Source organism: Ranitomeya imitator, chromosome 5 (genome assembly GCF_032444005.1).
Source record: "Ranitomeya imitator isolate aRanImi1 chromosome 5, aRanImi1.pri, whole genome shotgun sequence".
NCBI classification, from domain to species: domain Eukaryota; kingdom Metazoa; phylum Chordata; class Amphibia; order Anura; family Dendrobatidae; genus Ranitomeya; species Ranitomeya imitator.
Window position 1 is genome coordinate 606,460,711 of NC_091286.1, and position 23,985 is coordinate 606,484,695.

At 44.7% G+C, this 23,985-nt stretch overlaps 1 protein-coding gene across 1 annotated transcript in view; it reads left to right on the top strand.

The window, feature by feature from the left end:
• The window catches only part of SNTG2 (syntrophin gamma 2), a 1,048,529-nt gene that overhangs the window by 853,832 nt on the left and 170,712 nt on the right, over positions 1–23,985 (top strand). The window contains exons 13-14 of the mRNA XM_069728000.1: positions 19,396–19,467; positions 21,339–21,548. Of these exons, the coding sequence (XP_069584101.1) occupies positions 19,396–19,467; positions 21,339–21,548 (282 nt within the window). The remainder of the gene's footprint in view (positions 1–19,395; positions 19,468–21,338; positions 21,549–23,985) is intronic.

The window sequence follows — 23,985 nt, forward strand, 5'->3', positions numbered from 1 at the left end:
ATGTGACTGTACAGTACTGCTTAGCCACACGGCGAGACTTGGGGGAGGGAATGAGTGTTATTTCACATTTGGAGAACAAATTATTGTGTAATAGTTTACAAACTCCATATACAGGGCTCTTTAGTGCCAGGAGAGCAGAATTTCCCCTCAAGTGACCCCATTTTGAAAATTACACCCCTTTGGGAATTTATCTACAGGTAGAGTGACAATTCCTAATAGGAATATACTCACCCTCGGACGCGCCCTGCTTCTTTCCGGCAGCCTTCCTTCCTAAGAATCAGCGCTTGAAGGACCTTCGGTGACGTCGCGGCTTGTGATTGGTCGCGCGAGCGGTCAAATGGGCGGTCGCGCGACCAATCACAAGCAGCGACGTCATCTAAGGCCCTTCACGCGCTGATTCTAAGGAAGGAAGGCTGCCGGTTAGTACCAGGGCGCGTCAGAGGGTAAGTATAGCAATATTTTTTATTTTAATTCTTTATTTTACACTTAAATATGGATCCCAGGGCCTGAAGGAGAGTTTCCCCTCCTTCAGACCCTGGGAACCATTGGAAACCCAATGCACTGCATTGGGTTTCGTGTTTCGGCCGACCCCGACTTTTTTATAGGATCGGCCGATTTCACTCGACCCGACTTTTGAAAAAGTTGGGTTTCGTGAAACCCGACCCGATCCTATAAAAGTAAAAGTCGCTCAACCCTAGCTACCAGTAACATGCAAGCCCCTATATTTCCACGGTCAGATGACGCACCTGAGTGGGTACTTGTTTTTTTTGTGAATTGAACTGAAGTTTTACATAACCGTTTGGTTCACATTAACCTGTACTGAACACTTACATCAAGGTTTCCATCTAAATCTCTGAATGATGTGTTTCAGATGAAACCCCTGAGAGATCCATTCACTATAATGAGGAATCAGAGTTACTCTGGACTGTGTCTGGCCTCTGTTCAGTGGTGTCCTTCTCTTCAGAGTGCACAAAACTGTAATCGACCATGCTTTTATGCATGCTTAAAAACACTGAAACCACTGGATCATTGGCCAGAGAGCATCCACAGTGCCTCCACCTGCCTTATAGGGAATTTGTCGCCAGGGGTTCCATCTAAGTCAGATATTTCAGAGATTTACATGGAAACCCAAATCTAAGAACTCAGTGTAGAGCGCAGAATAAATGTGCACCGAGCTGTGCACTGTGATCTTTGTGAGGCAGAATGAACAAATCAATAGAAGGTGAAGAATTGGTTTTATTTAATTTTTTATGCTGTTTTTTGTGCAGTATAAATGATTAGATAACTTTATTCTTTGGGTCAGTGCGATTACAGTGATACCAGACTTATATTGATTTTTTTATTTTTAGCTGCTATGACACACTATAACGGTTTCACACATCCTGATATTTACGGTACTAAAAAAAACAGTTACCATAGATATCAGTGTCTGTGTGTCCATGTAGTACTTGCAGGACACGTGTGGCAACCCATGTGCCGCATCGGTACCACACACTGGAGCCGGGGAAGCAGCAGTACAGTTAGTGCTGTTCCCCAACGTCAGGTGCTGAAAACTGCTCATATTATTCTTCACTGCTCCGCTGGCGATCAGAGCGAGCAGGAGAGAATGATGAGAGTTGTATTAAGCTTATAACAGTGACAGCAGATGGCGGTTGATGGGATTATAACTCTCAACAGTCTACACCTGCTGAATCTAATACCAGTGAGAGCAGCCGACAACTGATGGAAATATTCCTCACCAACTACCTGCGCTATAAATAAATAAATAAACCATCCAGAGTGGGTTTCCCTGTATTTTTCATAACCAGCCAGGCAAAACTGACAGCTGAGTGCTGCAACCCTCAGCTGTCACCTTCAGCAAGGCTGGTTATCAAGAATAGAGAGGTCTATAGCTGAAAGCTTGGTACTGGTATTCTCAGGCTGATAAGGGGCAATGGATTTTGACCCCCAACATAAAAACAGCAGTCTGCAGCTGCCCAGAAAAGGCACACATATTAGATGTGTCCATTCTGGTGCTTTGCCAGGCTCTTCCCATTTGCCCTGTAGCAGTGGCAACTGGGTATATTTGTGGTGTCTATAAGACACCTCTACATTACTAATACTATAGTAATATGGTAAATGAAGACACAACCAGAATAAAGTCCTTTATTTGAAATAAGCCAAAACACACTTATCCATTTTTATTTAGAAATAACAAACACAGTTATATTCCACCAAAGCCCTCATTCTCCTGTAATAAAAACAAAAATAAAAAACAACCATGTCACTCACCTGTCGGTACTTCTTTCCTACACCGTATTTCATGTCTGAGGATAAACAGTTTTGAACCTGGACAGTGACAAGATGCCACCGTTCAGACTGAGAACCACTGGTGAATGAGCTGCTGCGTAGCGTCAGTAACCGGCAGTGACATCATATAGGTTACCTCTGGTCACTGAGGTCCGTTCCCAGCCAGGCTGAGCTACGGTGAGATCTGGTGAGATCCCCATTCAGTAGAAATTGTGGGACAAATTTTGGTGCCATTTTTACCCACTTCTTGAGTGAAAATGTAAAATCTTAGGCTAAAACAAAATTTTGGTGATAAAAATGTAGTTATTTTGTCTTCACTGCCCAATGGTATAAAATTATGTAACACACCCATAGTGTCGATATGATGACTGCACCCCTAGATGAATTCATTGAGATTTGTAGTTCATAAAATGGGGTCACTTATGGGGAGTTCTGCTGTTCTGGTTCTCCCAGTGGGTCATGGCACCTGCAAACCATAACAGTAAAATATGGCACTCCATGCCTTCTGAGCTTTGCACTGTGCCTGAAAAATATTTCCCAATTATATGTAGTGTGGCGCCCAAGGGTCCTGGTCGTCACAGTAGCATTGCTTTCCTCATGGGCAGAGTGATGTTACGTTTGAAGGCAAGAAGGGATAACTGCAACCAGGTACCACAAACATGCAACACATTCATACTCCAGGCCACAATGGGGAGATTTTTGATATAACTAGTAGTCTGTAGGGAAAGTCAGTCAGTTTTCCAGAGGGTTCCTGCCAGGAAGCAGACAGGAGCCATCTGAGGGAGGCGAAGATTTTACGGTGCAGCAGTTCCTGGAAAGAGACATTCAGAAAGCTGAATTGATTGCAGAGAGCGTGCAGGAGAGCAAAGCACAGGAGTGGATATCAGAGGGCGACCAGCCCCAAGCAGGCTGCCTCCTTCTGAGGCACAGGACTGGTAGCCAACACACGAGGATCGTAAGGCACTCTATGACTTACATCAGAGACCGGCAGGACAGCTTAACTTTACGCTACCTGTCTGACCAAACACCCAGAAGTCATGGTGACACCCATCCGAGGCCGGGGCATGCTAGAGTCCCTATAAACAGCCTAAAGCCACCAGTCATATGGGTTATGTCATATCCTACCCGGGGGACAGAGAGAGAGACAACATCTGTGAGGACCTTATGTGAGCTTTTAGTAGTAAGGGACTACAACACTATGGCGCTAAAGGAAGGCTTTTGATTTCCACCTGGGTAAGGGGACTCCTAACTTGCCTTCAAGCCGGCCAGGCCCTGCCTGTCCTGTGATCTGGTGCTCTGGACTGTGGATGCTGAAGTCTTCAGTAAACCAAGTTAAAGAGACTGCAACCTTGTGTCTTCATTCTTTACTATACTCCTCACCATCTTCCATTTACACCACGGGAGCCCTGGGGATACACATCACCTGTGGTAAGTTATACCATCTAGCTGCTATAACATCACCCCAGAGGACCCCTTAAAGCAGCGTCAGTCCCCACTGACCGAATACCACAGGTGGCATCACAAACACAAACTTTATTCCCTTTAAAGACCTTTCCCCTTTTACATGGACGCTCCAGGGCCACGGACCGGGTCGCCACCGTGACATTCCTCTGTGAATTCAGGACCCGGTACCGAGTACCCCACTGCCCAGTTGGGGCCATCCATGTAGAGTATTTGGCGCACTCAGGAAAAAATAGACCTCAGTTTGTTGTAAAAAAAATTCCTGTTAGCCCTTAGAAAAAATAAAATCTTGGGGCTAAAACAACATTTTAGTTGTAAAAATGTCATTTATAATTTTTTCACCGCTCAGTGGTATGACATTCTGTGAGGCACATGTGGTGTCAAAAGGATCACTGCACCCCTAGATGAATTCATTAGGGGAGTGTAGTTTGTAAAATGAGTTCACATGTAGGGCGTTTCTGTTGTTCTGGCACCTCAGGGGCTCTGCCCATGTGACATAGCACTCTCAAACCATTCAAGCAAAATCTAAATTCCAATATGGCGCCTCTTCCCTTCTCAGCTTTGCACTGTGTCTCAAAAGTAGCATTTCCCTACATATGAGGTATCAGCGTACTCAAGAGAAATAGCACAACAAATTGTATGGTGCAATTTTCTTATTACCCTTATGAAAATGCAAAATTTGGAGCTAATATAACATTTTTGTGAGGAAAATGTGATTTTACTATTTTCACCGCTCAAAGTTATAAACTTCTGAAAAGCACTTCGGGGTTCAAAGTGCTCACCACACATCTAGATAAGTTCCTTCGGGAGCAAAGTTTCCATAATGGTGTCACTTGTGGGGGGTTTCCACAGTTTAGGCACATCAGGGACTCTCCAAACGCAACATGGTGTCTGATCTCAATTCCAACTAATTTTGCATTAAAAAAGTCAAATGGCGCTTCTTCCCTTCCAAGCTCTGCCATGCTCCCAAACAGTGGTACTCAGGACAAATTGCACAACAACTTTTTGGGTCTAAATTCTCCTGTTACCCTTGGGAAAATAATAAACTGGGGCAAAAAAATAATTTTTGTGGAAAAAATATGATTTTTCATTTTCATGGCTCTACTTTATAAATTTCTTTGAAGCACTTGGGGGTTCAGGGTGCTCACCACACATCTAGATAAGTTCCTTGGGGTCTAGTTTCCAAAATGGTGTCACTTGCTGATAGAAATGGGTGAACCCGAACAGTAAAGTCCGGCGTCTGTACCGAACAACTACTATTCGGGCACGGACACCGAACACGGACTTCACCATGTGCATGATAGCATGGCAAACACCCCTTCTGATCGGTGGTGAAATCATCTCAGTCGGTCAGAGTGACATGTCCACCATGCTGTCAAAAGACAGCGTGAGCATCCAGCTGTGATGGGAGGTATATAGTTTACCTCTGGTCACTAGTGTCAGCTGATGGGACTACTGATCCCATCATCCGACACCTGCTCTATTCCCAGCCAGGATGAACTCTGTTGACCTCCGTGAGATCCCTACTAGCAGCGTGAGGGTTTTCTCACGGAGGTAGCGTGGGGATCTCACCGACGTCGCCGTAATTCAGCCTGGCTGGGAACACAGCCTCAGTGACGTCACCGCTAGTCTCTGACACAGTGATCCAGAGATCACTGGCCTGTCATGAGTGCACAGGCTATATCTGATCCAGCCCTTACTATCACTCCTTGCCTGAATATTGGTTCCTGGTTCCTGGTTCCTAGTTAATTTGTCTGCTTGTAACCTGCGTTTTTTATATTGTTACTCCGGTTATCGATATGACTTGTTTACCCATCCTGTCTGACCTCTCCGCTCATGACCTCGGCTATGTGAATTGAATCTACATTGCCTTTTCTGACTTTGGATTGTCTGATCACATCTTTGTCTTTGCCCTCCTGCACCTCGTACTCATGTCTCTGGCCATATGGTCAGCTGCTGAAGACCCAGGGATTACTTTGGAGACATACCAGATGACTTCTGGCGGCCATCTATCCTCCCCATCAGAGGCTCTATTAAATAACCTTTAGCCACGTAGCCATTCCCCTCCAGCTTGAGCCTGGTGCACACCACCCACCTGGTGCACACCCACAAATATTGTTTATTCTTTCAAAATTGGACATCTCGTACTACATATGTCAGGGTATATTGAGCAAAGAATAAATGCAATTCTTGCTGCCACTACTAAAGAGATCTAATACTGGTGTATATCAATATACACAGCCCCCTGGAACGAACAATAAATTAGTATGCACTGTGCTCTGTAGTGCCTCCTTATGGTGGCTGCAAGAAGCCATAAAGCTATTACTGTGCTATATATTGTACTAGCTATTGAACCCGTTCTACGCCCGGGTGGCGAGCATTTATATTGGTATATTGTCTCCATCATGGTATGTGCTGCTCCATCCTGCGTCCCCATCCTGTCATGCGCTGCTCCATCCTGCGTCCCCATCCTGTCATGTGCTGCTCCATCCTGCGTCCCCATCCTGTCATGCGCTGCTCCATCCTGCGTCCCCATCCTGTCATGTGCTGCTCCATCCTGCGTTCCCCTTCCTGTCATGCGCTGCTCCCATCCTGCGTCCCCATCCTGTCATGCGCTGCTCCCATCCTGCGTCCCCATCCTGTGATGCGCTGCTTCCATCCTTGGATGCGCTGCTCCCATCCTGCGTCCCCATCCTGTCATGTGCTGCTCCATCCTGCGTCCCCATCCTGTCATGCGCTGCTCCATCATGCGTCCCCATCCTGTCATGCTCTGCTCCATCCTGCGTCCCCATCCTTATGTGCTGCTGCATCCTGCGTCCCCATCCTTATGCTCATGCTGCATCCTGCGTCCCCATCCTTATGTGCTGCTCCATCCTGCGTCCCCATCCTTATGTGCTGCTCCATCCTGCGTCCCCATCCTTATGTGCTGCTCCCATCCTGCGTCCCCATCCTTATGTGCTGCTCCATCCTGCGTCCCCATCCTGTTATGTGCTGCTCCATCCTGCGTCCCCATCCTTATGTGCTGCTCCCATCCTGCGTCCCCATCCTTATGTGCTGCTCCATCCTGCGTCCCCATCCTGTTATGTGCTGCTCCATCCTGCGTCCCCATCCTTATGTGCTGCTCCATCCTGCGTCCCCATCCTTATGTGCTGCTCCATCCTGCGTCCCCATCCTTATGTGCTGCTCCATCCTGCGTCCCCATCCTTATGTGCTGCTCCATCCTGCGTCCCCATCCTTATGTGCTGCTCCATCCTGCATCCCCATCCTTATGTTCATGCTGCATCCTGCGTCCCCATCCTTATGTGCTGCTCCATCCTGCGTCCCCATCCTTATGTGCTGCTCCATCCTGCGTCCCCATACTGTTATGTGCTGCTCCATCCTGCGTCCCCATCCTTATGTGCTGCTCCATCCTGCGTCCCCATCCTTATGTGCTGCTCCATCCTGTGTCCCCATCCTTATGTGCTGCTCCATCCTGCGTCCCCATCCTTATGTCCTGCTCCATCCTGCGTCCCCATCCTTATGTCCTGCTCCATCCTGCGTCCCCATACTGTTATGTTCTGCTCCATCCTGCGTCCCCATCCTTATGTGCTGCTGCATCCTGCGTCCCCATCCTTATGTGCTGCTCCATCCTGCGTCCCCATCCTTATGTGCTGCTCCATCCTGCGTCCCCATCCTTATGTGCTGCTCCATCCTGCGTCCCCATCCTTATGTGCTGCTCCATCCTGCGTCCCCATCCTTATGTGCTGCTCCATCCTGCGTCCCCATCCTTATGTTCATGCTGCATCCTGCGTCCCCATCCTTATGTGCTGCTCCATCCTGCGTCCCCATCCTTATGTGCTGCTCCATCCTGCATCCCCATCCTTATGTGCTGCTCCATCCTGCGTCCCCATCCTTATGTGCTGCTCCATCCTGCGTCCCCATCCTTATGTGCTGCTCCATCCTGCGTCCCCATCCTTATGTGCTTCTCCATCCTGCGTCCCCATCCTTATGTGCTGCTCCATCCTGCGTCCCCATCCTTATGTGCTGCTCCATCCTGCGTCCCCATCCTTATGTTCATGCTGCATCCTGCGTCCCCATCCTTATGTGCTGCTCCATCCTGCGTCCCCATCCTTATGTGCTGCTCCATCCTGCATCCCCATCCTTATGTGCTGCTCCATCCTGCGTCCCCATACTGTTATGTGCTGCTCCATTCTGCGTCCCCATCCTTATGTGCTGCTCCATCCTGCGTCCCCATCCTTATGTCCTGCTCCATCCTGCGTCCCCATACTGTTATGTGCTGCTCCATCCTGCGTCCCCATACTGTTATGTGCTGCTCCATCCTGCGTCCCCATCCTTATGTGCTGCTCCATCCTGCGTCCCCATCCTTATGTGCAGCTCCATCCTGCGTCCCCATCCTTATGTGCTGCTCCATCCTGCGTCCCCATTCTTATGTCCTGCTCCATCCTGCGTCCCCATACTGTTATGTGCTGCTCCATCCTGCGTCCCCATCCTTATGTGCTGCTCCATCCTGCGTCCCCATCCTTATGTGCTGCTCCATCCTGCGTCCCCATCCTTATGTGCTGCTCCATCCTGCGTCCCCATCCTTATGTGCTGCTCCATCCTGCGTCCCCATCCTTATGTCCTGCTCCATCCTGCGTCCCCATACTGTTATGTGCTGCTCCATCCTGCGTCCCCATCCTTATGTGCTGCTCCATCCTGCGTCCCCATCCTTATGTGCTGCTCCATCCTGCATCCCCATCCTTATGTGCTGCTCCATCCTGCGTCCCCATACTGTTATGTGCTGCTCCATTCTGCGTCCCCATCCTTATGTGCTGCTCCATCCTGCGTCCCCATCCTTATGTCCTGCTCCATCCTGCGTCCCCATACTGTTATGTGCTGCTCCATCCTGCGTCCCCATACTGTTATGTGCTGCTCCATCCTGCGTCCCCATCCTTATGTGCTGCTCCATCCTGCGTCCCCATCCTTATGTGCAGCTCCATCCTGCGTCCCCATCCTTATGTGCTGCTCCATCCTGCGTCCCCATTCTTATGTCCTGCTCCATCCTGCGTCCCCATACTGTTATGTGCTGCTCCATCCTGTGTCCCCATCCTTATGTGCTGCTCCATCCTGCGTCCCCATCCTTATGTGCTGCTCCATCCTGCGTCCCCATCCTTATGTGCTGCTCCATCCTGCGTCCCCATCCTTATGTGCTGCTCCATCCTGCGTCCCCATCCTTATGTCCTGCTCCATCCTGCGTCCCCATACTGTTATGTGCTGCTCCATCCTGCGTCCCCATCCTTATGTGCTGCTCCATCCTGCGTCCCCATCCTTATGTGCTGCTCCATCCTGCGTCCCCATCCTTATGTGCTGCTCCATCCTGCGTCCCCATCCTTATGTGCTGCTCCATCCTGCGTCCCCATCCTTATGTTCATGCTGCATCCTGCGTCCCCATCCTTATGTGCTGCTCCATCCTGCGTCCCCATCCTTATGTGCTGCTCCATCCTGCGTCCCCATCCTTATGTGCTGCTCCATCCTGCGTCCCCATACTGTTATGTGCTGCTCCATCCTGCGTCCCCATCCTTATGTGCTGCTCCATCCTGCGTCCCCATCCTTATGTCCTGCTCCATCCTGCGTCCCCATACTGTTATGTGCTGCTCCATCCTGCGTCCCCATACTGTTATGTGCTGCTCCATCCTGCGTCCCCATCCTTATGTGCTGCTCCATCCTGCGTCCCCATCCTTATGTGCTGCTCCATCCTGCGTCCCCATCCTTATGTGCTGCTCCATCCTGCGTCCCCATTCTTATGTCCTGCTCCATCCTGCGTCCCCATACTGTTATGTGCTGCTCCATCCTGCGTCCCCATCCTTATGTGCTGCTCCATCCTTCGTCCCCATCCTTATGTGCTGCTCCATCCTGCGTCCCCATCCTTATGTGCTGCTCCATCCTGCGTCCCCATCCTTATGTGCTGCTCCATCCTGCGTCCCCATCCTTATGTGCTGCTCCATTCTGCGTCCCCATCCTTATGTGCTGCTCCATCCTGCATCCCCATACTGCCTCTGACCCGCTCGGCGCCGAGTGCTGGGGGGCCTGAGCAGGCGGGGACACCGGCACGCTGTGGGGGTCAGGTGCCGGTATCGCCGCCAGCTCAGGCCCCCCCAGCACTTGCTATACTCACCTGTCCGGCGTTCCATCGCTGAGCGCCGCCATCTTCCCGGTCTCCTGGCTGTGACTGTTCAGTCAGAGGGCGGCGCCGGCGCGCATTAAGCGCGTCATCGCACCCTCTGAACTGAAGGCCACAGACCGAAGACCGGGAAGATGGCGCCGCTCAGCGATGGAACGGGGACAGGTGAATATAGGCCGATACTCACCCTCCTGGCGGTCCCTGCTTCTGCGGTGGAGATCGCGGTGTGCGTTCAGTGTGAACGCACACCGCGATCTCCCGGGAGCGTCGCTCTGTGAGGCCCAGACTGCGCCGGCGCTTGCGCTTGCGCTGTCTATAGAGGCTTCGGACAGAGTGACGCTCCCAGCGTTATATTATAGATATGGAGCTGCTGAATGACTCGATTTACTGTACAGTTCATCAAGGATAATTCAATACTTATATGATGTAGCATGTACATTGGCAATATTTTTTTCCCAAAATATATACTGCATGAACGTGATATAAAAATATGTATCCCAGTGTCTTTTTAAATCTGTGTACTTTTATAATAATTTAGGTTAATATTTTAATAAAATAATTAATAGTATGTATTTGGGAAGGATATGGATTTTAAATCTGCACACATGAATGAGTATTAATCACCTAGGACAGCAGCGTTTTAAGTGCTTTGGAAAAGCTCCTACGCACAACACAGCTGTCATGAATACAGCGTCTGACTGTTATTTGTTCTTGGTGTAATGAAGTTCTCAGTGGGGTAGACTGCTTTGTGTTTACATTTGTATTTTGCCTTACGCTTCTTATCATTTTTCAGAGAAAAACAGTATTGAGAATGTGTGAGCAAACGGTTTTAGATTTTTTGGGGGATATATTTGTGTTATTTTAATAATTTCATGGAGAAATGGTCTGTTTTCTATAAATAAGAAACATTTACGCTCTGCAGAAGTTACGCTTGGCTGACAACATTGCTTACAAAATAGTCAAACCTGAATACTTTACAGCGAGTTTAAAGACTCATGTATATGGAAAAGTTGTAAGCTTAAAGGGTTCACTCATCTCGTTATATGGGTAAAAAGTGCAAAAGGCTTGTATATACAACCAAATTTGAAATGTACTTTTTACTGAAAATCCTCTCCATTCTCAACAGTTTAAAAATTGTATAGTGTAATGCTCGTTTCTTGGGTTACTTGCCCACCATCGTAGCTTATAAGAGTTGGCCAGTTCCGTAGACATGGAGCCCCCACTTGCAAGTACTTTTCTTTAGGGCTTTCAAGCCTTCTTCTCAAGCTGGCCAGATCAATGGATCCAGCAGGTTTTAGGGACTACTCTTATGCTGCTGTCACTGATTCAGCATGGGAAAGTACACAGTTCAGACCTGTGGCATGACCATGCTGGTAGTCAAATTTATCAATTTTCAAGAGTGCAAGCATGGAGATGGGAGGATGGGAAGTGGTGTGCTCCTAAAGATAAAAGGATGCACTATCTATTTTAAAGGAGTTGCCAGCAGGGATTTTTTTTTTCAAGCGGCTTGGATTAGTTTCCAAAAATAAAATAACTGTTATGGGTGTGTCAGGTGTGACAGACAGACATCCTGGATCTGGCTGTAGAAGGTCTTTGCGATTAGCTCAAGCAACTTCTTGATTCTTATATCTCTAATAAAACAGAAAAATAGAGCAAAAATGTCCCAAACAACATCATAGAAGCATAAAAAGGTTCATTTATTGAAAAAATCACATACAAAAAGTCTTTTTTTTTTTTTCAGGACCCCATGGTTACCTCCACCTTCTACTGCTAATTAGACACCTGTGCTGAACGCTTATATTCATTCCGTGGCTGCAGCACGTTGCTGGTGTTAGCTCTTATATGTCTGTCTAGTTGGATGTTCTAACAGTCGATTAGTTCCCTCTCAGAGGACTGTTGGAAAATTGCTGGCATGACATGAGATCTCGGTTGTCTTCTCAAGCTAAGTGTCACCTTGTTTGTCCACCCTCTTTGTCTAGTTATAGTGTGAACTGACTAGTGCTCACCCCATCCCCTCCCTAACCAGGGCCTATCACTAGGGTCATGCAGGGATTAGGTTCCTGCTCGCCGATAGGTGTAGAACCTATATGGGGACAGTTAGGGCAGTCAGGGATATTTTAGTTTTGCCTACCCGTCTCCACTCCCCACTTCCCTATTGTTTCGGCTCCCGCCTCCCATTCCCCTTTGTTGTGCACTTACTGATCCGTCACCCAGCGTGACAATAATTGATAATAGTCAGCACGGTGGCTCAGTGGTTAGCACTGTTGTGTTGCAGGAATGGGGTCCTGGATTCAAATTCCTCCCAGGACAACATATGCAAGGGGTTTATTTCTTTTCCATGGGATTACCCTAAAGACATGATGATCTTGAATTCAGTTTGTGAGCCCCAATGGACACAGTGATGATGATGATGTTTGTAAAGCGCTGTGAAATTTATGGTGCTATAGGTTAAAATAAATAAATAAATAATAAAAAAAAAATTATTCATAATCATTGTTCTCACATTGTCCTGATTATGATACTTACAGAGTTCACGCTGGTTCCTTCATTATAGTCCCATCTTGACACACTCTGAATGCCTTCTTATCCAATCACCGCACCTTTTGTTGTTGTAAAGGTTCATGGTGAGTCTTAAAATATGGAAAGCTTTATTAAATTTGGGTTCATTTAAGTGGCTGATGGTTTTAAACATTGCTTTCGAGGAAGGAAAACCTCAGTATGCATCAAAGCTGTACTTCTATATGTCTTCAATTTCCTTCAGTGGCATATGGACATTTTTTGAATATGATAGATAAAATGCCACGTGTGCCATTAAATGCTTTTATTACTGAGGTATTCCCTATTTTCTTTGGACAATATCTTATTAATAGGTACCATACAGTGGCACCAGATGTCGGCACATTTATAGAAGGAAATTAGTTCTTCAATATCATGTGGAACAAGCGTCTATACAATCAAAACACATTCTGGCAGTCTTTAGCTACTTAATTAGATGTCTTAGAGCGCTATAATGGTGACAATACATTTTAGGCATATAATATAGAATAGAATGTACATCAGACCCACTTTACTCATTAGAAATATAATTTGAACAAATATGAATGCATTTCACTAATATATAATGCAAAATAGAAATTAAGCGACTGGTAGCTAAAAACCCATAATTTCACAATCCATTATGCGTGAAATATTTATTAATAAAGTTATAAATGTGACTTTTCACAGTGTTTGAATACCTTTTAGATACCACGGAAAAAGTAGCCATTTTGCTGTTTCCATAGCAACCATTTGTCAGTATAGTGCAAGGTAGTACAAAGGCGGTAACATTTTTTTTCCCATCAAAATACCTTGGGAAAAAGCTTTACTCAACATTGTTGTTATGATGTCTTTTGATAGGCTATAGTAAGAAAATTGTAAATAGATGATAATTTGGTACAAACCCTTTTTGTGCTGTGTCTTATTGTGTGGAGGAATTACAGTCTGCTCTGTATGTTCCTTCTGGGGCTATTTGGGTGAATGTACACAGCATGGTTATTGGGAACTAGATGGTGGCCCGATTCTAACACATCGGGTATTCTAGAATATGCATGTCCATGTATTATATTGCACAGCCCACGTTGTATATTGCCCAGCCACGTAGTATATTGCCCAGACACGTAGTATATTGCCCAGACATGTAGTATATTGCCCAGCCACGTTGTATATTGCCCAACCACGTAGTTTATTGCCCAGCCACGTAGTATATTGCACAGCAACGTAGTATATGGCCCAGACACGTAGTATATTGTCCAGACATGCAGTATATTGCCCAGCCATGTAGTATATTGTCCAGCCATGTATTATATTGTCCAGCCACGTAGCATACAGCACAGAGCCACGTAGTATATTGCACAGCGACGTAGTATACAGCACAGAGCCATGTAGTATATTGCCCAGCCACGTAGTATATTGCCCAGCCCGCGTAGTGTATTGCCCAGCGACATAGTATATTGCCCAGCGACGTAGTATATTGCCCAGCGACGTAGTATATTGCCCAGCGATGTAGTATATTGCCCAGCCCACGTAGTATATTGCCCAGCGATGTAGTATATTGCCCAGTCACGTAGTATATTGCCCAGCCACACAGTATATAGACCAGCCACGTAGTATATTGCCGAGTGACGTAGCATATTGCCCAGCTACGTAGTATACAGCACAGAGCCACGTAGTATATTGCCCAGTTACGTAGTATACAGCACAGAGCCACGTAGTATATTGCCCAGTGACGTAGTATACAGTACAGAGCCACGTAGTATATTGCCCAGCGACGTAGTATATTGCCCGGCTACGTAGTACTGTATATTGCCCAGTGACGTAGTATATTGCCCAGCTACATAGTATATTACCCAGCCACGTATGTCACAGGTTTAAAAATAAAAAATAAACATACTCACCTAACGATCCGAGGGCCCCTAGTAGTTTAACATACTCACCATTCTGGTCGCTGCTCCTCAGCGTTCTGTCTCTCCGCCTCCTGGGATCCAACGGTGCTGTGTTGATGGGCGCGTGGCTGCCGCCATCTTGCGTTCCCAGAATGCATTGCGAAATTACCCAGATGACTTAGTGGTCTCACGAGACCGCTAGGTCTTCTGGGTAATTTCGCAATGCATCGCTAGGAAAGGAAGATGGCAGCAGACGCGAGCGCCTCAGCGGAAAACAGAGGGTGAGTATAGCAGGTTTTTTGTTTTTTTACTATTTTTAACATTACTTTTTTTACTATTGATGCCGCATAGGCAGCATCAATAGTAAAAGGTTGGGGACACACAGGGTTAAAAGTGGCAGTAACGGGGTGCGTTACCCGCGGCATAACGCGGTCCGTTACCACCGGCATTAACCCTTTGTTAGCGGTGACCGAAGGGGAGTATGGAGCGGGCACCGGGGACACTGACTGCTGGGAGCGGGGAGTATGGAGCGGAGCGTCGGGGACATTGCGGGGAATATATAGCGGAGCGCCGGGGACACTGCGGGGAGTATGGAGCAGAGCACCGGGGACACTGCGGGGAGCATATAGCGGAACGCCGGGGACACTGCGGGGAGTATGGAGTGGAGCGCCGGGGACACTGCGGGGTGCTGGGAGTATGGAGCGGGCGCCGGCCACTGACTGCGGGGAGTAAGGAGCGGCCATTTTTTTCCGAACTGTGCCCGTCGCTGATTGGTCGTGGCTGTTTTGCGGCAACCAATCAGCGACTTGGATTTCCATGATAGACAGAGGCCACGACCAATGAATATCCGTGATAGACAGACAGACAGATGGACAGACGAAAGTACCCCTTAGACAAATATGTATATAGATGAGTGCATGTTTCCTGATAATTGGGTTGTGTTAATAGGTTATCAATCACCCAACAATTGACAAAATGCCCATTCAATGGGTAAAATTACTTTTAAGCTTGCATAAAAATTACTGTTCCCGTCAGCACGTGTCCTCCACGTGCTACTGAGAACAATGATCATCTATGTGCACAGATTGTTGTGTGAAAATTGAAGGTTCAGTTTCCCTGTCTAAACAGGCTGCTACACGATCGCTGATTGTCTTCTATGTGGCCAATAGTGTTGAGCGATACCGTCCGATACTTGAAAGTATCGGTATCGGATAGTATCGGCCGATACCCGAAAAATATCGGATATCGCCGATACCGATATCCGATACCAATACAAGTCAATGGGACATCAAGTATCGGAAGGTATTCGCATGGTTCCCAGGGTCTGAAGGAGAGGAGACTCTCCTTCAGGCCCTGGGATCCATAGGGATGTGTAAAATAAAGAATTAAAATAAAAAATATTGATATGCTCACCTCTCCGGCAGCCCCTGGACTTCACGCTGGTAACCGGCCGGCTTCTTTGTTTAAAATGAGCGCCTTCAGGACCTGCGAATGATGTCACGGCTTCTGATTGGTCGCGTGCCGCCCATGTGACCGGCACGCGACCAATCAGAAGCCGCGACGTCATTCGCAGGTCCTTAATTCCTAGAATTAGGAGTTTTGTGGATGAGAATGACGTCGCGGCTTCTGATTGGTCGCGTGCCGGTCACATGGGCGGCACGCGACCAATCAGAAGCCGCGACGTCATTCGCAGGTCCTGAAGGCGCTCATTTTAAACAAAGAAGCCGGCAGGTTACCAGCGTGATGTCCAGGGGCCGCCGGAGAGGTGAGCATATCAATATTTTTTATTTTAATTCTTTATTTTACACATCCCTATTGATCCGATACCGATACCCGATACCACAAAAGTATCGGATCTCGGTATCGGAATTCCGATACCGCAAGTATCGGCCGATACCTGATACTTGCGGTATCGGAATGCTCAACACTAGTGGCCAATCGTCAGTTATTTACCACCGCAGGTTCAACGGTGTAAACAACACTTTACAGTAAAAGTTTCTGTGCCAAATTCACAAAAGTTGACCTGCCAGGTTGCACCATACTTGGCCTTTTCCTACTTTATACTGCATGAGTACCAACACCATGTAAATTGCAGTGGTGACTGTCTACTACTTATATTTCATGATATGACTTAGCACATTTATTTGTTCGAAACGCATCAGATGAATCTCCTGCTGGTGTGAGCTGGATTATAATTTGTGGACAATAAAGCCATAAATCTTATATCTTGATAGGAATGCTGGATCTCCCATTTCTATGCTACCAATTTTATTTGGTATGGAAATTATGTAATTTAGAATTATGAATAATTGAGCAAGCTTGGTTGTATATTTTTAACTTTTCATATTTTGACACTTAAAGGGCCACTGTCACCCCCTCCAGCCGTTATAAACTAAAAGAGCCACCTTGTGCAGCAGTAATGCTGCATTCTAACAAGGTGGCTCTTTTAGTTTTGTGTTCATGTATTACTAAAATAAAGCGTTTAGAAACTTTTCAAAAATACCTATCTTTGTCCACGGAGGCGGGTCTGAAGCCTCCTCTTATAAGCGCCCAACTGCCATCAGCCATCTGTTGGGTTGATTTTCGCTGCCCCCTCAGCGCTATTATAGTGTGAAATCCGGCGCCTGCACTCTGCTCTTCTGCCTTGCGCAGGCGCATAGAGCATTATCCGTCCGAGCGCTGGTGCCGGGTTCCTTTCTGCGCCTGTGTGGTCTGTGCGGCCAGCCTGTTACTGAATCCCCCGCACTGTGTTATGCAGTATGCACAGTGCGGGGCTGGGATTCCTGGGCATGCGCACTGCGCTTCTCAGACGCTCCCCAGGTCCCCCGCCTTTCAGCGTTGCCGGAATATACAGGCATCCTTGCCGGCGTTTGGAACAGCCGCACAGAACAACGCTGGAAGGCGGGGGACCTGTGGAGCGTCTGACAAGCGCAGTGCGCCTGCCCAGGAATCCCAGCCCCGCACTGTGCATACTGCATAACACAGTGCGGGGCGGGGATTCAGTAACAGGCTGGCCGCACTGACTGCACAGGCGCAGAAAGGAACCCGGCACCAGCGCTCGGACGGATAGTGCTCTATGCGCCTGCGCAAGGCAGAAGAGCAGAGCGCAGGCACCGGATTTCACACAATAATAGCGCTGAGGGGGCGGCGAAAATCAACCCAACAGATGACTGACGGCAGTTGGGCGCTTCTAAGAGGAGGCTTCAGACCTGCCTCCGTGGACAAAGATAGGTATTTTTGAAAAGTTTCTAAACGCTTTATTTTAGTAATACATGAACACAAAACTAAAAGATCCACCTTGTTAGAATGCAGCATTACTGCTGCACAAGGTGGCTCTTTTAGTTTATAACGGCTGGAGGGGGGTGACAGTGGCCCTTTAAGTGTGCTTATATTACCTCTGTTCTTGCATTGGATCATTGGATGTGACCACACAAGACATGACTTAATTATAGACTATAGATAACTTTTTTATTCAGTGACTGAGGGCTGTGTTTGAAACGCGTCTGCTACTTCATTGATGTTGAATCTGTTTTTTTTATATATATTTTGTCTATTTTTTAAAGAATCTGTTTGCTGGATTTTTTCTACATTTTTTTGCAAATTTTATTTTCTGAATATACCGTAAATACTTCCAACTTAGTAGCGCTGCAGTTCTGTGCAAATTGCTTGGTAAAGAGTGGTTCCAAGCAAAAGATGCCGAAAGGGCCATGGGCGCTATGTTCTTGGAATCTTGAGTCTTTGTGGTCACACACCCCAAGGTTCAGATTATGATGGTCTACTCGATCTGCCATCACATAATACAGTAACAAAAACTCTTTATGAAGTTACTAATTTTTTATTTATTATCCTCTAGGCTTTCTAACATTATGCATTTTTGTAATATACCACATTGCCTTATTTTTCTTCCTTCTCTCCCAAATATTATGCTTCAGTGTTGATTCAACGCCCAGTCTATGCTTCTTTAAAAGCTTTTTTCAACTGCTGTTTGGCAAGATCCGTCCACTATAATAAAGCAATCAGAGTGCGAGAAATCCCCTGTCTGAATATCACGTGGGAAACATAGAGGCACAGACAGGAAAATTCCTATGCACAATATGTTTGAATATAGTTTATGGATCTTTTCTGAGCAACAGCTGAAAGCAGCTTCTAAAGAAGCATGTACTAAGCAAGGAAACAGCACTGTAGAATAGTTTTTAGAAGGAAGCAAATAAAATAATGAAGTTTGGTTATTTTTTACGTACCGTAACTGTTTATAGGCTGAATATTTTTCATTTTACAATGTGAGCCCATGCAAGAAATATTAACATTTTGGGAATTGCCCTTACATTTGAAGTTTAAAGGTAATTACCATATTTCGAGGTCATTTTGATGACAGAAAAACAGGTGGAGGGTAATATGAGACCAGCTGGATTTTTAACCGTAGAGAATCCTTGGGTAAGATTCTGATTCTTGTGACATCCTTTCATACACATACGGGATAAAATGCAGAAATTAATAATGTTGGATCATAAATTTATATTTACTGCTTTGTTAGAAACTAATTTCACTGTTTATTGCTATCAACAAAATGCATCTCCATCTGTTACAAGACAGTGATTACATCCAAGAGAGCTCCATAATAGTGGCTATGATATATACTAAATTACTTAAGGTTTTTGCTTCACTTTGAATTTATACTACATTCAGAATCATCAATGTAATATATGCGATACACAAAAAAAAAATTGTATTTCAATAACTTTTTGTCACAGTGGTAAAGCATATTTCTTATTATGTTATAGTGAATTTTTTTCATTTAAAAGGTGCCAAATTTATAAAATAGTCAAAAATATTTAAAAACGTGCATTTGAAAATATTATTTGCAGAGATGGAGATCCTCCAGGATAAAGTAGGAAAATGGTGAATATAAAATATGTTACTACATTTCCGGTTTCTGGAAATTTTTAGCATTTTTTTTCCAGTTATGTACTAGTAATAAAACCATAATTGGAATTTTGGATATTGAATTTGACAAATTAAATTGTAAGTTTGTTGGAGGGTAATTTTTCATGTCCTTACTTACAGGTCAGCACGCTTGACTGGGCGCGAGCAGAAAAAATGTATAACCTCTGTGAGGTTCTATTTAAAGTTAGCAAGGTAAGTGTCCTTATTTAAATTTATATATTAAGTAAATTGTTAATCAAAATAAATTGAATTTCTAATTTAAAGGCCACATATATTTTTTTCACTCTTTCGTTTTTTGGTTCCTTAATGCAAATGTAACCAAATTTGAAAATAGTCAAATAATCTCCATGTGGGGAGGGGAAAATGCATGTACAAGCTCAGGGAGGACCAAGAAAGTACTCTATAGAAAAGAAGGAAAGCACATGGAGCGGAAAAAACTGAAGTCATTGAAGTTTAGCTCTTGAATCAATTAATCAAGAATGCAGCCTACAAGATGAAGCACACAGTTCACGATCACACTATCTTACCGGAAAGGACACTCCCACAAGGGAAAAAATAGAAACTTGGATATCCATGACCAGAAAATAAATGTAGGAGCAAAGATTGCAAAATGAAATTTTTTTCAACTTTATGAACTATGTAAAAAAAATATGCAAACATACGTAAAAAAATAATAAATGATTACAATGTTGTTTTTACCCCACATTTTTCATCTTTACAAGAGCAACGGGGGAAAATAGACTGTACAATTTGTTGTGCAATTTCTCGTGAGTACACTGATACCCCATGTTTAATGCAAAACTACTGTGTGAATGGAAGGGGCTAGAAAGGAAAGAAGTGCCATATGAATTTTGGAGCGCAATTTGGGCTGGAATAGGTTGCGCATGCCATGTCACATTTGAAGAACCCCTGTCATGCCAAAACAGGAGAAACCCTCAAAAGTGACCCCGTTTTTGAAACTGCTCCTCTCAACAAATTCATCTAGGTGTGTAGTGAGCATTTTTAACATTCAGTCGTTTCACAGAATTGTATAACATTGGGCTGAGTAAATGGAAAATGACCATTTTTCCCTAAAATGTTGCTTTGACCCCAAACTTTTAATTTTCAGAAAAGGCAATAGGAGGAAATTAACATTATTATTTGTTATACAATTGTACCTGAGTACACCAATACCCTATACGTAGTCGAAAACTACTTTTGAGGCACAGTGCAAAGCTCAGAAGGGAAGGAGCGAGATATTGGGGTTCAGATTTTGCTGGAATGGCTTGATGGTGCCATGTCACATTACCAGAGCCCCTGAGGTGCCAGAAAAGTAGACCCCAACATAGATGACCCCATTTTACAAACTACTCCTCTTAATGAATTAAGGCTGTAGTGATCATAGTGTCGCCACGACACGCCACTGAATTTTATACCATTGGGCGGTGATGAAAAAATAACTACATTTTTACCACAAAAATTAGGTTTTAGCACCATACTTCACATTTTCACATGGAAAAATGGGTGAAAGTGGCACCAAAACTTGTCATGTGATTTCAGTTGAAAGTGACACTACCCCATATGTGGCTGTACTGTACTACTTGGTCGTACGGTGAGACTTAGGAGGGACAAAGCACTATTTGACACTTGGAGAACAAATTTGAGTGGTTTGTGGTCTCCATATATAGAGCCTCTAAGTGCCAGAAAAGTAGAATTACCCCTCAAGTGACCTCATTTTGAAAATTACACCCCTCTAGGAATTTAGCTACAGGTGTAATGACTATTTTGATTCCATGGGTGTTCTACAGAAAAAAGCAACAATGGATGAAAGAGTGAAAATTGCAAATCTACCGTTGTAGTGCCCATACATTGTAGTGCCCATACATTGTGCCTAGCTTTTGCTTCCGGAGACATGGACCTGATAAAATAAGCAGGCGCTTATTACTGCAGAAATGCCAAATGTGGACAATAGCGGCGGTTTAGGCATACTGTGTGTCTCAGAAGGGATGGGGCATTAGGATTTTGGTAGCAACATCACCATTAATATCTTCTCATGTGTTCTGTATCTAACATTTCACTTTTAGGTTTGGCCTGCTGATGAAATCTGGATTCAAGAAAATCTATATTTAAATATTAATCAAAGTGAAGATTTTGAAGATCAACGACCATATTGTTTTAATATTTTAGTTGGACATGGTAAAAGCCATTACTTCAGTACAGAGTTGGGAAGTGATCTACCGTTATGGGAAAGATCCTTTCAAAAAGCAATCTTTATGGAAGTACAAAGAGTAGGGGTAAGTAGTGACACTTTTTTACTTTCTACAGTTTTATAGGTATTATAAAACAATTTAGAAAGCAGACGTCATAATTATCAGTTAGTTCCTGTAACATAGATATTGGATTGCCTGCCTATAAATATGGAATTGGATAATGAAAGAAATCTTGAATGTATTTTATTTTGCAATAATAGATTATAGATAGAACCAGTACGGTATATATGCCAAAGTCATTTAGATTCATTTTTCTTACTTCCCCCCAAAATATGTTTGAAGGACTTTAAGGGTTTGCACACATTGTATTTTTTAAGCTAGGCTAATTCCAGAAATTATTAAGCAGGGTCTAATCGCTCAAAAAAACTAGACATTTGCATTTTGATCTTTTGGGCTTTTGAGAGCCTTTTAACCACTTCAGGTTTTCAAAGAGGCCAAACACTGACAAAAATTCCATTCTTTAGGTGTTTTCTGCTTTGAAGTCGCTCCATGCCTTACAAATCATGTCATTGGAAAGGCTCAAAAGATTATGGGAAGATGTCTGAGCAACATTTTGGGTGTTTTGTTAGCATTTTTGTTTCAAAAACCACTTCTTCATTATTTAATGGAGTTAAAAAATTTCCATAATACGACAGTACAAATTATATCATCAAAATTTTGGAACAATGCTAAAAAACTTCAACTAAAAATACCGGAAAAAGCGCTCAGAAAATTACAAAGAAAAATTGCTAAAAAAAAAGAGACGCTTCAGACAAAAAGAAACCATTGGTTTCCTGAAGCATCTTCCTCTTAAAAACTTGGTGGGTTGGCCTACCTAGAAAAGACGTCATATGCACATAACCAAGGAAGACCCTTGAGAAGTTTCAATCCATATGAAAGATATAAAAGGACATCATATGTAAAAAGTGTTGTGTTATTGAATAGACACTTATGGCTTCCCTACAAGGGAGTAGGATCAATTAATTTGGAAACTGTGTGTAGGCTCTTATAATGATTAAAAGTACTTAATGGGAATCTGTCAGCAGGCATTTGCTATGTAATCTGAGAGCAGCATTATGTAAGGTCTGACAGTGATGTGTCACTTAGATTACTGGGTGAGCAGTTTTGTTAGAATCAGTTTGTGAGCGTAAAACCCGCTCACACCACAGCTGTCTGTGTGCATTGCATAGTGACAGAGAGCGGCTAGTCAGTGGTGGGGGTGTGATTGGACTTGCAAGCACAGGACACCTAGTCTTGTAGTGATAATCTCCTGCTGACAAACAACTGATTGCATTGAAAAATATTGAAACAGCAAAACACAGATCAGTAATTGACACATAGCTGTAATCAGGCTCTTTCTTTACATTATGGTGCTCTCAGATTACATAGCAAAAAACAGGTGACATTATTTTTAGAGCACCATTGATTCTATGGTACAGAATATGAGAAGGGGTTACATACAAAATACAAATAAAAATTACAGTCAAGAAAATAACAATGACAAATGGGCACAAAGGTGACAGGACTCCGCCCTTGCGGATTTACAGTCTACAGGGTAAAGGGGAGACACTAGGTGGTGAGTTGCGGAAGCCTTGTGGTGGTGAGGTAAGTTATTACAGGCTGTAAGCTTTCTTGAAAAAATGTGTTTTCAAGTTTCACCTGAAAGCTGCAAGTGTGGCGAGAAATCGGAGGTGTTGGGCGCCAGAATCCCCAAGGATGATGGATAGTTGGGAGACATTTTGCAGGCAATTTGGTGAGGAATGTATGAGTGTGGAAGAGGGGAGGAGGTCTTGGGAGGACCGGAGATTACGTGTTGGAAGATATCCGGAGACTAGTTCAGAAATATATGGAGGAGACAGATTATGGGCGACCTTGTAGTTCAGTGTTAGTTGTTTGAACTGGATATATTGGGGACTTAAGAGCAAATTAAGGGATATGCAGAGGGAAGAATTGGTGGAGTAGCTTGGAGTGAGGTGGATTAGTCAGGCAGCAGGGTTAAGGATGGACTAGAGAGGTGCGAGAGTTTAGCAGGGAGGTCATGAAGATATCTTTATCTAATAGATAAATAGATAAATCTCCGGGTCCGGATGGCATACACCCACGAGTACTAAGAGAACTAAGTAATGTAATAGATAAACCATTATTTCTTATTTTTAGGGACTCTATAGCGACAGGGTCTGTTCCGCAGGATTGGCGCATAGCAAATGTGGTGCCAATATTCAAAAAGGGCTCTAAAAGTGAACCTGGAAATTATAGGCCAGTAAGTCTAACCTCTATTGTTGGTAAAATATTTGAAGGGTTTCTGAGGGATGTTATTCTGGATTATCTCAATGAGAATAACTGTTTAACTCCATATCAGCATGGGTTTATGAGAAATCGCTCCTGTCAAACCAATCTAATCAGTTTTTATGAAGAGGTAAGCTATAGGCTGGACAACGGTGAGTCATTGGACGTGGTATATCTCGATTTTTCCAAAGCGTTT